At 35.2% G+C, this 19471-nt stretch overlaps 1 protein-coding gene across 1 annotated transcript; it reads right to left on the bottom strand.

Moving 5' to 3' along the window:
- Nucleotides 1–1393: 1393 nt before the first annotated feature.
- On the bottom strand, nucleotides 1394–18982 carry LOC123561636 (prefoldin subunit 2-like). The gene is made up of 3 exons (XM_045354140.2): nucleotides 18825–18982; nucleotides 5132–5255; nucleotides 1394–4101 (listed from the first exon to the last, which is right to left on the bottom strand). The coding sequence occupies exons 1-3, from the start codon at nucleotides 18938–18940 to the stop codon at nucleotides 3928–3930; spliced, it is 414 nt and encodes a 137-aa protein (XP_045210075.1). The 5' UTR covers nucleotides 18941–18982; the 3' UTR covers nucleotides 1394–3927.
- Between the last annotated feature and the right edge of the window lie 489 nt (nucleotides 18983–19471).

Here is a 19471-nt window from a genome sequence, read left to right as displayed (position 1 = left end):
TTCATGCATTTTAGAACAATTAAGTTTAAGTGATAATAGCATGGCAACAGCTGCATGTGAACAACTTCCCTTCCGTGATTTATACTTGAATCACGTTTCAACAAGATCCATCAATGGGCAATTTTGTTATGTGTGAATTTATGTAAATTTTTAAACATCTGAAAGATTTGCATGCACCACTAACCTAAAGTGATTTATATGTAAGTTTCATGAAGATCTATTACCGGTAATGGATTACTTTATTATGTGGGATTTTATGGATTTTAAAACAAGAAAAGGGAAATCACTCTGAAGAGATCCTGACAAAAGTTGAATGTGCACCACTGCCTGTAGTGATCTATATTTATATTAAGTTTGATGAAGATCAATCAATGGTTACTTTGTTTTGTGGGAATTTATGATGTCTAAAACAATTATAGGGCAATAACTCTGCAGTTACTGAAGAGATCCTGACAACAGTTGCACTGTGCACTACAACTTAGTTACTGAAGAGATCCTGCTGAAAGATGTGCATACAACACTGCCTTATAATGATATATAATTGTTTTAAGTATAAAGATCCATCTATGGATTACTTCGTTATGTGGGAATTTCTGGATTTTAAAACAGTCAAAGGGTAATAACTCTTAAGTTACTGAAGAGAATCAGATTCTGACAACAACTGCCTGTGCACCACCAACTTAACATGATCTTCATTTGTTTAGTTTTCTCATGTGCTAATCAATAATTATGTAAGGTTTGATCATTCTAACTGAAATAATGAGCATTTTCAAAAATATACAGGATGGATGAATTGATGTGTAGACGAATACAACTGAAAGAATACCACCAAATCTATATACCCCTGCCATTGGTGGGTGATAAAAAGGCTGATAATGAACAAATACTAGTAATTAAAGACAATATTTTGATTCTTAGCACTGCATTTCCCCTCACTGATGTCTACTGATATTCCAAGTTTCACTGAAATCCCATTAGCACTTTTGGAGTTGTGGTCCAGACAAGGAAAATCGAAAATGTACTCTATGTAGTAAAGTCAGCACAACTGCAACATTTGGTCCAAGTTACCTTGTCCTTTAGGATACCTGACCCTTAACTATCAGATGTCTGCCCCTTTCAAAGACCAACGCTTATGTAAAGTTCAATGATAAAAGGCACTGTAGTTAAGAAGATACAGAGAAACTGAGAAGCCTGCCATAAAACTTTAACCTGAATACTGACACAGACGCCAGAGGCGAGTACAATAGCCCTACTTAATGAGCTATTCTTTGAAGTGGTGTTTAAAATTATTATACCAAAATTTTGTATTTAAACTAAATGGCTTTTGGTCTATGTAAATTTTACACAGAGTATTAACCTGAGGTAAAAGAAATAATGAATACTTTTCAATGAATAATTTTGTTTTCATTTATTAATTTTGTTCTCTTCACCATATTTTGACAACTCATAATGCTTTTGCTTTATCAGTATACATTTTGAAATAAAATAAACTAAAAGACAAAAATTTTATCTTTTGCACATTAATGAATACATCGATACTTTTTTTAACGTAGAAGGAAAATTCTGAAAGGTTACCCGGGATACCTACAGTGAGATACGTGTCATGAATATGTTTTCAATAACGACCATAAGTAATGTAATTTAAAAACACAATAAAAAAGGAAAGAATAGATGATTGTACATGTAATAAAATATGAAATGTAATGATGTCACAACTCTCTAGAAATGTGAACGAGTAACTTTAAAGCCTTTCACTTAACTGAATTTTCATCCATGTTAAATATACAGTCAAACCTCCATTAAGCAGCAATCAAGTGAGCGACACAATGCGACTGCTTAAAGCAAGTGGCAGTTTAAGACAGGTTAAAATTAGAACCTATCTTTACCATATGGAAAGTTGAAGTCTTGGTTTTGTTTTTGTCTACGTTACAGCTCAATCTTTAAAGAAATATAAAATGGATACAATGCCCAACGAAAAATTTGGTGAAATAATCATGCAAACTATTGCCATGATGAAAAAAAAAAGAATTTAAGAAGAATGTTTTAACTTTTTGACATACAATACTTTTGTTTCTGAAAACCTCAACCTGATATGCTACAATACCGAACATCTGAATAAACTTTTAAATGACCAGCATGTATTAATTATTCCTGTACAGTCAAACTTCTCTGTAAAGACCACACTTGAGAAATGAAAAAGTAGCCTTTTTGGCATATAATCTTCAACACAAGTAGTTTTACAGTATTTATAATAAATCAAATGGAGAAAACAGTGGATTTTGTAATCAGGTGGTTTTTTATTCAGGGCGGTCTTAAGCACAGGTTTGACTGTACTTCATTTCTGTAAATGAATGATTTCTGGCTTTTATTTTAGGTATAAAACACATCAAATAGCACTCATTCAAGTTCTATTTCAATACTGGCAGTGACATCTCAGTTGACTGGCTATCTTCAAACTTTAAATCCCAGAATACACAGGGCACTATAAAAACAGGTTTCTGATTATGCTTGTAAGAATTATACCTAAATAGAGAATCTTGTTATCATAAAGAAAAAGTTCAGGCAGTTAACCTAAATATGAAAGAACTAGAGCTATCACTAAAGGTGATGAATGTACCCCCCGCATGCACTGACACAGTACATTGCAATTTGATGCACACAAGATTGCATAATTATGTGGACTGTATGTATATAGAATGTATGTATACAGTATAGTAACAAAAAACAAAGTCCCATAACTATGCAGAATATTTATCTAAAAGAATGTAACATGCACCATGCACAACTAGGGTTGGTACTGATCACTTGTGTGAAGTTTCATTAAATTGTGTCAAGGGGATGAGGAGATATGGTGCGCACAAGATTGTGTCTATGTATATAGTATAGTAACAAAAAAAAAACAAAGTCCCATAACTCTGCAAATTTTTTTTCTGAAAGAACCTAACATGCCCCATGCACAACTACTGTTGTTACTGATCACTTGTGTGAAGTTTCATTAAATTGTGTCAAGGGGATGAGGAGAGATGGTGTGCACAAGATTGTGTCTATGTATACAGCATAGTAACAAAAAAACAAAGTCCCATAACTCTGCAAATTTTTTTTCTAAAAGAACCTAACATGCCCCATGCACAACTAGGGTTGGTACTGATCACTTGTGTGAAGTTTCATTAAATTGTGTCAAGGGGATGAGGAGATATGGTGCGCACAAGATTGTGTCTATGTATATAGTATAGTAACAAAAAAACAAAGTCCCATAACTCTGCAAATTTTTTTTCTAAAAGAACCTAACATGCCCCATGCACAACTAATGTTGGTACTGATCACTTGTGTGAAGTTTCATTAAATTGTGTCAAGGGGATGAGGAGAGATGGTGCGCACAAGATTGTGTCTATGTATATAGTATAGTAACAAAAAAACAAAGTCCCATAACTCTGCAAATTTTTTTTCTAAAAGAACCTAACATGCCCCATGCACTACTACTGTTGGTACTGATCACCTGTGTGAAGTTTCATTAAATTCTGTCAAGGGGATAAGGAGAGATGGTGCGCACAAGATTGCGTCTACGGACAGACGGACAGACAGACAGACAGACAGACAACCTGAAACCAGTATACCCCCCCTTACAACTTTGTTGTCGGGGGGTACAATAATTTATTATTCAATTGATACTGGCAACATGTACAGTAATTATTTAAATGATTTTGTTATCGTATGCAAGATTTCTTAAGCTTAAAAAAATAACGTGCTTTAAGCCATAAGCAGTTTATCACAGAATGTTCTACAGTAGCACAAGACCGTGTTTAATACATTTTTTCCAACATAAAATCTCCATAAATGGCTGTGCGCCTTATTTTCAAAATTCTAATCTCTGTGCAAAATGTCCTCGAAAATTGTATACAAAATAGTCCTTCATCAACAAACAGTTCATCAGCTGTCCTTAGCAACAAGAACTCCCCCTGCTTTAGCTGTATCTTTGTCCTGTTTTTCTACATCCTTATTTTCTTCACCCTTGATTTTGAGATTATGAGTTTCTCTATATTGATTAATTTCTTTGCCCTTCTGCTCTAGCTGCCGAGACAGTGTTTCTACAAGTTTCCCCATCTGAAACATTCAACAAAATGTCATTCAAATTATGCTATAAATGAGACTGAACTAGTTTGAGACAAGAACAGAAAACAGCATGAATAAAATGAAAACATTGCAATTAGTGTAATGCGGCACAACTTGATCACAACATCGTTTTTCTTTTAATTCAATGATTACCACTAAAACAAGAATTTCTTATATTCTCTAATAATTCTTAATTTCCTTAAATGAATGATAGCAGTATCCATGGAAACAAGACCAGATTAAAATGTTCTCAAAGCCTGCCATAACATCCATCATTTTTCATTCCTAAGATGACTCAATTTCAAATCTTGACAGTTTCATTTAAGATCAGTTGTAAATGTGGCCTCTAGAGTATTGGCAATGTTTTTCTTTTATCTGACTAAATTTTTAGCCCTAGATGATCCATTATTAAACTTGATCAAACTTTTACTGATGCAAACATTCTGACCAAGATTCATTTAGACTCTGCCATAACTGTAAGATCTATTCTGTTAACAGTAAAACTAAGGCGCAGCTGACAAATACAGAGCAATCACAATAGCAGACACCTTATTTGGATCTCAAGCAAGTTTTCATAATTTGTTCAGAAATAGAGGCTACAGGAAAAGTAATTTTTTAATGTAGTAATACACTTTAATAGCATTCTAAAATGTAGATTTTCAGAACCTCTCCCAGATATAAATTTACATATTTTCTTTAATAGTCAAATGGTAAAATTAAGTGCTTATTCTCAAGATATCTTACAATGATTAAAAAGTTATGCTAAGTTCAAGCTGATTTTATCACATCATATGAAGTTAATTCAATAATATGTCAATATTTCAAACTTTATATCAAATTTCTAGAAAGAATGCCAGTTTTATAAACAAGTTACAATTTATTTGTGGCACTATTTTTTCTGTTTGCCAGATCTCCAGATCTGGATTTTGTTATCGGTTATCCGTATAAATGATGTAATGCCATGACATCTATTTATTAACCAGACATGCATTTAGCAACATTAAAAATTTAATATACATACTTGTTCTTTGTTATTAACAAGTGCTGGTAACACGTCCTTCACAGTACGTTCCACCAATACCCCTCCCACTAACCGGAAACATTTTCTCTGATCATCCACTTCTTTTAATGTTTCAATGACAAGCCTGCAACACATAACAGATATAGTATTCATTTCATCTTCAAAGTAAAAATAAATTCTTCCATTCTTCTTGGTTTTAAACTGCTTTATAATTTCAAGCATAAATTTTAAAATAACTATAATAATTAATGATCTCTTTTTTTATGTAGCAGATCCCTAGTGTAACGGGAAAGTGCAAGAGTAAGCAGGGCTATTTTCCCCTACAAAGCTATGTCTGGTAAAAGGAAGCATTCCCAAACTGTAAGACAGCCAATGCTAGACTATCTGAATTGTTGTCCCAGAACAGGGCTCCAGATAAGATGCGTATCAGCGTAAATACGCTTTGAAATAATGCATATGTGCAATCATTTTTAAGCGTATAAGACATTACAGAAACTCCTGCAATGACTTTTTACTAGCGTAAACAAAATCTGATTCATCTAATGGCGTTACGTAACAAAGCACGGTCAGCATTAATTCTCCCACACAGAACGTACACACGCATTGAATGGTACTTAATAAGTTAAACTATATTATTTACCCAATGCATTCGTAAATCAAATAGTTGGAAAACAATATTGATGGTATGATAGTGTATTTTAAAGCGGTGTCGATTTAAAATATCAACCTCTGGTGTAGAGTAAACAACAAAATGTCTCTTTCTAAGATTGTAAAAAGTGAACAAACACTACACATCTTTAAACCAACAAGAACGATCATTAAAACATATTTAAAGCTATATTGAGTATTCTATTGGGTTCAGTAGCGGTGTTTTAAGCAAAGTAAGCCAAGGGAGAACAAAAAGCAAAAACTTGAATGCTGAATTGAAACTGAACTGCAAACAAATTCATGGGTGTTACACCAAATTAATAAATATGTTATAAAACCGTTTTCTTTTTTTTTCACATTTACAAATTTTCAGGAGTAAAATTACTCCTAGTAAATTTCAGATTTTACCATTTTCCTCATTCACAAAAATTATGATGAGTAAATACTCATAGGTCAAAAAAATTATCTGGAGCCCTGCCCAGAAGCAGGAATATTATCCTAAATGTTGAAATATCTATAGAGTTTCAATCCAGTATCTGCATTACTTTTGGAGATAGTAACTTGCATGTAAAACTTTAACCAAAAGTTTTTAATGTCAAAAGGGGACATAATTTTGCAAAATACATGTCAGAGTTATGGGACATTATGCTAAGATCTAGTTTTATAAACCGAAGACACATGTTAAGTTTCAAATCAATATCTGCATTAGTTTTGGAGATAGAAAATTGCATGCAAAACTTTAACCAGGATTTCCAAAAGGGGGCATAATTTAGCCAAATACATGTCAGATTTATTGGACTGGATGCTATCACCTAGTTTTATAACCCCAAAGACACATGTTTAGTTTCAAATCAATATCTGCATTAGTTTTGGAGATAGTAACTTGCATGCAAAACTTTAACCAGGATTTTCCAAGTCAAAAAGGGGGCATAATTTGCCCAAAATACATGTCATAGTTATGGGACTTGATCCTGTGAGGTTGGTTATTGACCTAGAAGAAGAAACAAGAGCTGTCTGATGACAGCGCGCTCGACTATTCGAAGAATTGATTGAAGAATGGGGTCAAAATATTTCCAAAGAAAATATAGACAAAAGAAATAAATAGATTAGAAAAACAATGTTCCTATATTACTTTGATATTGATAAGTCTTGCACTAAATGGCAAGATATGAGGCAATTTCAAAGTCAAAAAAGGGCCATATTAAATTCAGTCAAAACAGTTATGTACTCTTGCCTACAGATGGAAATCATAACGATAAACAAGTGTTCAAAGTTTAAAAGCCATATGTCAAATAGTTTTGACAAAACATGGACTTGTATGAAAACAGAACCAATTTCAAAGTCCAAAAAGGGCCATAATTCAGCCAAAATAGATGACAGAGTTATTTTCTCTTTCCTACAGATAGAGACTATTATACTAAACAAGTGATAAAAGTTTCAAAGCCATATGTCAAACACTTTACAAAAAATATGAACTGGTACGAAAAACTTAACCAAGATTTCTAAGTCAAAAGGGGCCATAATTCAGCCAAAATCCTTGATGGAGTTATGTACTCTTGCCTATAACTGGACATGGTGATGGTAAACAGGTGTTGAAAGTTTCAAAGCTTTATCTCAAAAGACTTTGTCAAAATATGAATTGGTACGAAATATTAACCAAGATTTCTAAGTCGAAAGGGGCCATAATTCGGCCAAAATCCCTGACGGAGTTATGTACTCTTGCCTATAACTGGCCATGGTGATGGTAAACAAGTGTTGAAAGTTTCAAAGCTTTATCTTAAAAGACTTTGTCAAAATATGAACTGGTACGAAAAACTTAACCATGATTTCTAAGTCGAAAGAGGCCATAATTCAGCCAAAATCCTTGATGGAGTTATGTGCTCTTGCCTATAACTGGCCATGATGATGGTAAACAAGTGTTGAAAGTTTCAAAGCTTTATCTTAAAAGACTTTGTCAAAATATGAACTGGTACGAAAAACTTAACCATGATTTCTAAGTCAAAAGGGGCCATAATTCAGCCAAAATCCTTGATGGAGTTATGTACTCTTGCCTATAACTGGCCATGGTGATGGTAAACAAGTGTTGAAAGTTTCAAAGCTTTATCTTAAAAGACTTTGTCAAAATAAGAACTGGTACGAAAAACTTAACCATGATTTCTAAGTCAAAAGGGGCCATAATTCAGCCAAAATCCTTGATGGAGTTATGTGCTCCTGCCTATAACTGGCCATGATGATGGTAAACAAGTGTTGAAAAATTCAAAGCTTTATCTCAAAAGACTTTGTCAAAATGTGGACTGGTACGAAAAACTTAACCAAGGTGTGACGCCGACGCCGTGGTGAGTAGGATAGCTCTACTTATTCTTCGAATAGTCGAGCTAAAAACTAGAGCTGTCACAGGAGTGACGAATTATACCCCCTAAATACGGCCTTGTCACAGAAGTAAGCCAATGTCAAAGTCGGACCTCAAAATCAAAATGGGTCACCTGCTGGTATGATAGACCTCCCTATCAAGTTTCATGATCTTAGGCCCAAGCATTCTCAAGTTATCATCCGGAAACGGTTTAACTGTTCTGGGTCAATGTGACCTTGACCTTTGACCTCAAAATCAATAGGGGTCATCTGCTGGTCATGATCAACCTCCCTATTAAGTTTCGTGATCATAGGCCCAAGTGTTCTAAAGTTATCGTCCGAACACGGTTTAACTGTTCCGGGTCACTGTGACCTTGACCTTTGGCCTTAAAATCAATAGGGGACATCTGCTGGTCATGACCAACCTCCTATCAACTTCCATGACCCTAGACCCAAGTATTCTCAAGTTATCATCCGGAAACCGTTTAACTGTACCCGGTCCTTGTGACCTTGACCTACTAACCTCAAAGTCAAACCTGATCTGTATTTGATGATGTTACACCTGTGTACCAAAATTTATGACCCTAGGTCCAAGCATTCTCAAATTATCATCCGGAAACCGTTCAACTGTTCCAGGTCGTTGTGACCTTGACCTACTGACCTCAATGTCGAACGCTGCCCTTAAAATGTGCCCTCTTGCCTTTGATCTTCTGCTAAATCCCGCCAATTTCCCTGTTGACATGCCTCGACGATTTTTTGATCAGCAAATTACGTCACGGCGAGTGCACACAGGTAATGAGAATCAATGAAGTGTTAAAACTAATTGATAAAGAGTATGGATCCCGTGTAATGTCAAAAAGGCGTTCGTATGCGGCCAGCTGATTACCGTGCACATGAAAAGTGCCCTAGATTTTGTGTGTGCAAAATTTAAATTAGACCGTTGTTTAGTATAATAACAAGTATATATCAATGCAGTTTGATTCTTCTGTAATTTCAACTACAAAATGCACAAATTTTAATGAATAATGAAAGTAAAAGAAAGTTTAGAATGTCCGTCCTCGAGGAGGCAGTAAACAGTTTTCAGCTGTTAGTGTCGAATTGGCCGGGGTGAAATTTACAAATAAGAGGCAATTTACGGAATGAAGTGCATATTTGAACTTCTAAATAATAATAATTGCTAGAATTGAAGTTTCAGCGGCTAGAATTGAGTTTCACTTATTTAAAGAAAATCAGTTGAGTAGCCTTGATCTTGATAGTATGACGTAATGACTTGCAGGAGCGTATACATGCTTCCTCTGAGCTAGCTGAAAGTGGGGTTGTCATTTTAGCAGGGACCTCAGGAAAAGTGGAATAGTGAAAAAACGGTACGGATGGCCCATATATTTCAGCTTATTTTCAGATTTTACAGTGTTACTGGAGTATGGAACAGTGTAGCAATTGTGGCTATCATTTTCAGGGAATTTTCTGCAGCGATTGAAAAATTGGCAAATTTAGCTTTTTTCGTCATCAGTTTCCGCGACCGGGAGAGCACAAAATTCAGGTCTTGTGAAATTTACAAATAAGAGGCAATTTACGGAATGAAGTGCATATTTGAACTTCTAAATAATAATAATTGCTAGAATTGAAGTTTCAGCGGCTAGAATTGAGTTTCACTTATTTAAAGAAAATCAGTTGAGTAGCCTTGATCTTGATAGTATGACGTAATGACTTGCAGGAGCGTATACATGCTTCCTCTGAGCTAGCTGAAAGTGGGGTTGTCATTTTAGCAGGTGCCTCAGGAAAAGTGGAATAGTGAAAAAACGGTACGGATGGCCCATATATTTCAGCTTATTTTCAGATTTTACAGTGTTACTGGAGTATGGAACAGTGTAGCAATTGTGGCTATCATTTTCAGGGAATTTTCTGCAGCGATTGAAAAATTGGCAAATTTAGCTTTTTTCGTCATCAGTTTCCACGACCGGGAGAGCACAAAATTCAGGTCTTGTAAACAGAAAACTAGATATTAGAGATGTATTGCAGATGGTTTGTAACGATAGACATACAGTGATGTTAATGTTGCAATATCTTTATTTCAGGTGTGTGGTTACAGACTTTTGTGTGAGGTTTTGAAAGTTAGGTAGGCGACTCTAGGCCGAGAAGCTCAGAAAACTGTTTACTGCCTCCCGAGTCTTATTACTCCCGATGTCGTATGCATTTTTTCCATATTTCCTTCAAAAAAGCTGACTGTTGTATTTTTTATGATGAAAAACATCAAAATTTGAGGAACTATCTTTGGTTTACCCTAGTGGGTCATGTAAACTGAGTAAAAGCTACTTCCAGACAACATTCCGAAAGTGTACCAGTATCTGGATGGTATATTTTGGATATTCGTTTTAGTTAACTTTAACCTGACTGTAATAGCATTTTTCTGTTTATGAAGTATTGATGAAAGACCTGATCAATACAACATGACTTTTGATAATTATTAGTTTACAATGTGACCTGAAACAGGCCTTTTACTATGTTGTTTACAACATGATCTTGGTTTCAAGATTAAGCTTATATTAAGGCCCTTCTTGGTGACATTTTTTAAGAGAAAGGCTTGAATGGTTTTACCTAAACTATAAAGTAAGTAAAATGTCTTTGTAATCTATGTTACTGGTTTTGGGAAGATTTACCACTTTATTCTGAAACATTTCCTTTAAGTGTGCAATAAACATAAATGGAATACATATTAACTATAGACATCTAGAAATTCAACTACTGCTATGGTAACTTTCACGTCTAAAAGAGTACCCTGCCACTCTCGGACAGCACCCTGCCCCTTTTAGGCAGCACCCTGCCCTTTTTGAACTCTAGAAATAACACTATGAATGGTATTTAATGATGTTTCACCAGTCCTGTGTACCAAAAATTATTTAAATCTGTCATGCCTTTCATGAGTTAATGTCCAGAAACCATGAAAACCAACAGACTGACCGACCGACAAGCTCACTCCTATATACCCCCCAAACTCTGTTTGTGGGGGTACAGGGGACACACTTTTTAACAGCAATAATTGTTATTTTCCATGCCATGGGCAGAGTTAATTGGAGGCTCACCTGGAAGACTGGGTATACCCAACTGTGTTGCCTTGTTAAATAAAGACTTTATTATTATTATTATTATTAATACACTGTGTGTATGTATACAAGAATGCAAGTGTCTATACCTTTAAGAGAATATTATTAACTTTAAAATATAATTAAATCAGAATCAGAAAGAAACTGAGAAGTAGATGTTTTTAAGTGCTGCAATCACTGCTGTCTCACTTTTATTGGAGGCCACTTGCCAGGCAGATATCACAGATGAAAGAAAAATGCTGCAGTTTGTTGCAAACTGTTTCGGCATGTAGTAGAAAATTAAAGGACACGGTGGGTAATTAGTTGGTAGTTTTAAACTTCAAAATAAAACAGAAAACAAACAGATCACGATTACAGCTATAAATAACGAAAGAAAACTGATTTTTGAATTATTCGTAGATTTTGAAGTAAACTATATTTTTGGGAAACACATCCGAACCTATGCATACTTTGTTCAGATAACTAAATAGTCCTAGAAGAGTTATCTGTCACTGGCTTCACTTTTCCAAGTAGGAACTAATTTTTCAGATTAAATATTGCCTTTCAGCATGAAAAATGAACTTAAAGTATGAAAGTTAAACCATTATATAACTGAGGTACTCCGGTATTAAGTTTTCAAAAGAAAGTAATATTAGATGCAATTTGAATTTTTAAGTACCATCTCTAATATACATTTGTAACAAAGTACATAACAATACAATATATTGATTACCGGACGGTTATCCAGAGTTAAATGCAGCCCCTATTACATACCTTTTCTTTGTTTTGACCGGGTGACCTAGTTTTTGAACCAAAATGACCCATATTTGAACTTGATCTAGATTTCATCCAGACGAACATTCTGATCAAATTTCAAGACCCGGTGTAAAATGCAGTCCCTATATTGCATACACAAGGTTTTTCTCTGATTTGACCTAGTGACCTAGTTTTTAATCCCAGATGACCCATATTCGAACTTGACCTAGATTTCATCAAGGCAATCATTCTGAACAAATTTCATGAAGATCAATTGAAAAATACAGCCACTATCGCATATGCAAGGTTTTTCTTTGATTTGACCAGGTGAACTAGTTTTTTAACCCAGACGACTCATATCTGAACTTGACCTAGATTTCATCCAGACAAACATTCTGATCAAATTTCATGAAGATCATGTGTAAAATGCAGTCCCTATTGCATACATATGGTTTTTCTTTCATTTGATTTAGTGACCTAGTTTTTGAACCCAGATGACCCATATTCAAACTTGACCTAGATTTCATCAAGGCAATCATTCTGACCAAATTTCATCAAGATCAAATGAAAAATACAGCCTCTATCGCATATACAAGCTAAATGTTGACAGACGACAGACAACGGACATCGAGCAATCACAATAACTCACCTGAGCATTAACCAATAACAATTGTTTAAAATATGTCAATTTCAAATATAAAATTATTATCCCATTCAAATGGTTTATGAGACCAAAGACAATCAAGAATGGAAATCTTTGCAGTTTCAGTACATGTTGCAAATTTATGTGATTAGTAATTCCTAAATTTGTTTTATGCTACAATGATTCTCACAAGTGAAACATTCACCAATGATTTATCACAAAATACTGCTGCATAATTTTATTGAAAATGTGACCGCACAGATCTTGGTTTTGTGTTATTTTCTTTTGGAAACAGGCTGATTCGGACCATGGCTGATTCGGTCCTGGCTGATTCGGACCAAATATTTTGGCTGCTTCGGACCACATACTTTGAATAAAGGAAGAGTCTAGCCGTCCGGTAACCGGACGCCTAGCCTGCATTCTAGTCGTCCGGTTACCAGACATATATCAAATCCTCAAGGGATTTTCTAGTCGTCCGGTAATAGATTTCTTATCGAATAAGTAATGATTTTATATAGTTTTAATGTTGTTTACTTAAGATATCGATACTTACCTGCAAACAAAATTTGGTGTGAATACAAACTAAAAATTTAAAATAAATCACTGCATATTCAGCAGATAAAACGAAAGTTTGCTGAAATCAATAATGGCGAGATCGCCGTGACGTCACTCATTAAAATCTGTTCATCTAGTGGCTTTTATTGAAACGCAGTTTTAAAACTTTTAACTTTAAAAATTAAAACAGTTTTGAAATACTTACAATTTTCATATTTTAGTATTCAATTACTTTTTTAATGAATAATAGTTTTAAATGACATTTAATTTCAATGGCGGCAGTGTGATGTTTTATAAACTTCTCATTCTTCAAAAAAAATGTATGAATTTGTGTTTTAACAATTAAAGTTTAGGCCGTTAGAAAAATATCACTTTTTACAAAATGGACGTTCGGCGATCATTTAAAGCTATATAGATCTAAAATCAATACATATTCATTAAGAAATCAATTACCGGCAGGCTAGAAAATCCCCTGAGGATTTGCTAGACGTCCGGTAACCAACAACTAGAATGCAGGCTAGGCGTCCGATTACCGGACGGCTAGACACTTACTTGAATAAAAGTAGATAATGACCATATAGTTTGGCTGATTCGGACCACTAACTTTGATTTAAGAGTCAATAATGACCATATATTTTGGATATGATTCAGCAATGTTCAAGAAATAATGTTGATTATAGGGATTTAACTTGAAGTAAGGACGTAAGATCGATATACATCATACAAGCAGGTAAGAAGTTTTGACAAGCTAAAATGCATCATTTAAGGAGGTAGGTTACCTTAATATTTGTATTAGGTGCGCATGTCCAACCGGAAGCTAACGTGACTATTTACGACGACGTTTACGACAAACTAAATGTGTTTGTATATCCATTCTTCTGAAAACAAATCATGAACCTGTCTCTGATCTGATGCTTTATGATTTAATAATGCAGAAATAATGAATAAATTGCAGCAGAAACGCTTCAAAACAGTGTTGCCCTAAAATGACGTCATTGGCGTCACGATGTTACGTGTCAGTTACCGCGCAAAATCAATAGCTTTCATTTTGAAAGTACGTTATTCTGTGCATTTTCTTTATCTGAACTATTTTCAAACAGCCAGTATTTGCTGAAATATTTTTATGAGTCCTTTGCACTGAATAATATTCAATATTTTGCTTCTTTTATGTGATTATATTGAAATGTTATGCGGAATGTAAGAAAATGGATGATGGTAACAAATGTTATTTGGAATATAGTTGGGTGAAAGGTTACATGTTAGTTGTTACAGCCATTTTCAAATAAAATAACTGGCACTTTGATTTGTAAAACCTATTTTTCAGTTTCTGTTGATAATTTGTTACTTATATACTAAAACTAAGCTCTAATATTGTTCAAATTTCAGTAGAAAATTGTGGTTTCTTGAATTGAATTGATGTTACCATGGAAATGAAGCCCGTGATCTATATTTCTAAATGTAAATTTCAAAAGCGTTGACACTGGTCTATTTAAGGAACACAGCTCTGGCTTTTTATTTTCATTTCAGTAATATCTATGAGAACTAGAAAATGCTTTTGTAAAAAAGCGCATGTCTCCCCCAATGCAAAGTCCTATAGGCAAGAAGTCAATAGGGGTCAGGAGCAAAAGTCAAAGAGACACTGATGGTTGGCTGCAATAGGGATCATCTACTTGGCATGTCCAATCATCCCGCTAAATTTCAACACTCTTGGCCTAGTGGTTCTCAAGTCACTGTTCAGGCTTCTGTGACCTTGACCTTTGATCAAGTGACCTCAAAATAAATAGGGGTCATCTACTCTGCAAGTCCAATCATCCTATTAAGTTTCAACATTGTAGGTCAAGTGGTTCTCAAGTTATTTCCAAAAAATGATTTTACATGAACAGGCCACTGTGGCCTTGACCTTTAATAGACTGACCCCAAAATCAATAGGGGTCATCTACTCTGCATGTTCAATCATCCTATGAAGTTTCAACATTCTGGGTCAAGTGGTTCTCTAGTTATTAATCGGAACTGGTTATCAATGTTCAGGCCCCTGTGACCTTGACCTTTAACGGAGTGACCCCAAAAACAATAGGGGTCATTTACTCTGCATGAACAATCAACATATGAAGTTTCAACATTCTGGGTCGAGAGGTTCTCAAGTTATTGATTGGAAATGGTTTTCCATGTTCAGGCCCCTGTGGCCTTGACCTTTAACAGAGTGACCCTAAAATCAACAGGGGTCATCTACTCTGTATGACCAATCATCCTATGAAATTTCATCATTCTGGGTCAAGTGGTTCTCAAGTTACTGACCGGAAATGGTTTTCAATGTTCAGGCCCCTGTGACCTTGACCTTTCACAGAGTGACCCCAAAATTGTAAGGGGTCATCTACTCTGCATGACCAATCATCCTATTAAGTTTCAACATTCTGGGTCAAGTGGTTCTCAAGTTACTGACCGGAAATGGTTTTCAATGTTCAGGCCACTGTGACCTTGACCTTTAATGGAGTGACCCCAAAATCTATAGGGGTCATCTACTTTGCATGTACAATCATCCTATGAAGTTTCAACATTCTGGGTCAAGTGGTTCTCTAGTTATTGATCGGAAATGGTTTTCCATGTTCAGGCCCCTGTGACCTTGACCTTTGACAGAGTGACCCCAAAATCAACAGGGGTCATCTACTCTTCAAGACCAATCGCCCTATGAAGTTTCAACATTCTGGGTCAAGTGGTTCTCAAGTTACTGACTGGAAATGGTTTTCAATGTTCAGGCCCCTGTGACCTTGACCTTTGAGGGAGTGACCCCAAAATCGATAGGGGTCATTTACTCTGCATGTACAATCATCCTATGAAGTTTCAACATTCCGGGTCAAGTGGTTCTCTAGTTATTGATCGGAAATGGTTTTTTATGTTCAGGCCCCTGTGACCTTGACCTTTGACAGAGTGACCACAAAATCAATATGGGTCATCTACTCTTCATGATCAATCGCCCTATGAAGTTTCAACATTCTGGGTCAAGTGGTTCTCAAGTTACTGACCGGAAATGGTTTTCAATGTTCGGGCCCCTGTGACCTTGACCTTTAATGGAGTGACCCCAAAATCGATAGGGGTCATCTACTCTGCATGTACAATCATCCTATGAAGTTTCAACATTCTGGGTCAGGTGGTTCTCTAGTTATTGATCGGAAATGGTTTTCCATGTTCAGGCCCCTGTGACCTTGATATTTGACAGAGTGACCCCAAAATCAATAGGGGTCATCTACTCTTCATGACCAATCATCCTATGAAGTTTCAACATTCTGGGTCAAGTGGTTCCCAAGTTACTGACCGGAAATGGTTTTCAATGTTTGGGCCCCTGTGACCTTGACCTTTAATGGAGTGACCCCAAAATTGATAGGGGTCATCTACTCTGCATGTACAATCATCCTATGAAGTTTCAACATTCTGGGTCAAGTGGTTCTCTAGTTATTGATCAGAAATGGTTTTCCATGTTCAGGCCCCTGTGACCTTGACCTTTGATGGAGTGACCCCAAAATCACTAGGGGTCATCTACTCTTCATGACCAATCATCCTATGAAGTTTCAACATTCTGGTTCGTGGTTCTCTAGTTATTGATCAGAAATGGTTTTCAATGTTCGGGCCCCTGTGACCTTGACCTTTGAGGGAGTGACCCCAAAAACAATAGGGGTCGTCTACTCCAGCAGCCCTATAACCCTATGAAGTTTGAAGGTTCTAGGTCAAATGGTTCTACAGTTATTGGTCGGAAATGAAGTGTGACGTACGGACCCACAGACGGAAGGACGGACAGGGCAAAAACAATATGTCTCCTGGGGGAGACATAATAATACCTGCATGCTGAACGATTTTTCCATGAAAAATGCCAGACGAAGGGTACTGATGTAAGTATTTTAAGCTGTGAAATTTGTTTGAATCAATACAAATAACACGAAAATATAACTTACGTTAGAACTAATATGTTTTAAAGCTACATTAACAAGAAATATAACTTTATTGAATATTTTTTATAAGAAATTGCGACAAAAAGCAAGATGTAAGCTATTTTAAACATCTCTGTTGCCATGGTTACTTTACAATTTAAGAAAAATAGGGTATTATGTAAAGTGCTTGGTATTTTGTTAATAAATATTACCCAAATATTCCATGTTGGTCATTAACAGAATGGCACTGAAGCTTCGAAAACCCCGGTTTAATACATAGATATTTAAAAATTAGAGAAAATGCGTTACCATGGAAACACGAGCCCCGCGACATATACATTTTAAGCTTATATTAGAAAGCTAACGTGCATACTAGTAAAACTATCAATTATGCAGACTTCTACGGATATCAATGAAACTAAAATACATTGAAAAGTGTTAACTATCCGTATTTTCCTTCTTCTTTAAAAATAAAATACCTTTGGAGGGTCATGTTCTTGAAACCTGGATAAAAATTGAACTTGAAATCGACAGAGATAAACGAAATTGAGATTACAACAGTTAAAACATCATATTACACGAAATACTAAAAATTGCTGCGGTTCAACTAATCTGAATTTAGCATTTAAATCAGCACTTTAGTTATTCTTTGCATCAGAAGTTAAACTTAATACTTATAAACGTTATTTTTACTCACAGGGTTTTTTCTTGCTGTTTTGGGAACATAGCCTATACCCCCAAAATTGGGAAATTTGACGCATAAATGTTACAGATTGGGAACTATTTTGTTCCATTATATAGTAAGGATGTGTTTAAGCTCTTTCTCATACACTTGTTTCACATTGTACAACCTCTTTAACATACTTCCATTACAAAATTGTCCATAATTTGGTCAATGTTTGTGCAATTTTGAGGATTTTTTTTTCAGAATGCAGATTGGGAATTTTTGCACTCATACTGGGGAAAAAACATACTTTTTGGCATTGGGAATATAGCCCAATAACGGCTATAAAAACTGCCAAAAAAAATCCCTGACTCATGATATTAGTGTCAAGAAAATTTAAAACAATTTGGGCCGAATAAGCCAAATAAATATGGGCCTAAACGGCCCTGAGCGGCTGGCTACTGTACATCTGCAGTAACTTCCTTCACTATGTTTTTAACTTAGCACATGTAGTAATTTTTATTCTTTGCACCTAATGAGTTTTCTCATTTTTAACACTGCCCAGACAAGCGCGTTCCAGTCATAATCGTTAATGATTGTTGGAAGAATCATGTAGATGTAAACAACCACGGTCCGAGTAGCCTGTATTCTTTTCTTTCATCTGATAAACCATTTGGACACAATTATGACCATTTTGCCTTTGATTTCGACATATTTTGCATTATTGTTATTGATTTTATTGCTACTTCTATCTATATATAGCTAGATTTAGCTATATATCTTATATGTGACTTTTCTGAGACCTGTTTTATCACGCCATATATAAGATCGCCGATTGGTTTGTGGTAGAAGAATGGTCGTTTTATTTTCTTAACAACCTATATTAGTGCCTATGTCTGTTATCATAGGTCCAACATGAACCTATATACTCTTGTTTTATTTTTTTTCTGGTCCGTAGACAATGTAAGAGAATAACCAAATGTCCGGACAGCCGAACATTTTATATCCGAAAATTATACTGCTTTTTTTAATCACATGGCAAAATTTCATCTATTTAAAAAGAATTGGCTTTTCATACTCGTGTTCTTTCATATCCATTTCAATATCCGATATTTTCCCAACAACTTGACGCTGGTGTTGCCTTAATTCCTGAAAACCAGCAATAATTTCTTCTTGCGACTTCTTAGTTGCCATTTTGGAATTTTAACAACTTTTTCTGGACGAAATATTTAGTAAAGGTTAGAGACCATCAATTGTTTTAAACTTGCCTGTTGGTACCAACTCTCCAACGGTACATACCAACTCTCGAACAAAATTTTTATTTTCAATAATTCCTCCTCTTTTTACCGTGTCAAATGGTAGGCTATTGTTTGGGCTCAATTTCAATACATTAGCCTCGATTTAAAGAATTCGGTAGCAGACGAATTTCACAAAGTCTAGCGGCTAAATTAAATCTAGTGGTTGTTTCTGCAAGGTAAGTTAATGCATCCTTTTGATCAAACATTTGTGGAAATTTGTTTTCTGTCGAGTTTAAAAATGCTTTCCATCAGTTTTCACTTTGTTTACATCCTATGACTTGTCAAAGTTGGCCTGGACACTTTATTTACTTTTTTAAATTGTATAAGATTTTAGTAGAGCAAATTGACCAATCATTGTTTAGGTCGTAATGAATAATTAACGTAGTTCAGTTATCAGTGTCTTAATACGGAAAACTAGAGTTTTATT

The sequence above is a fragment of the Mercenaria mercenaria genome, chromosome 10 (genome assembly GCF_021730395.1).
Source record: "Mercenaria mercenaria strain notata chromosome 10, MADL_Memer_1, whole genome shotgun sequence".
In the NCBI taxonomy this organism is placed as follows: Eukaryota; Metazoa; Mollusca; class Bivalvia; order Venerida; family Veneridae; genus Mercenaria; species Mercenaria mercenaria.
Note: the sequence above shows the minus strand (reverse complement) of the source record. Positions and strands in the feature narration are given on the sequence as shown.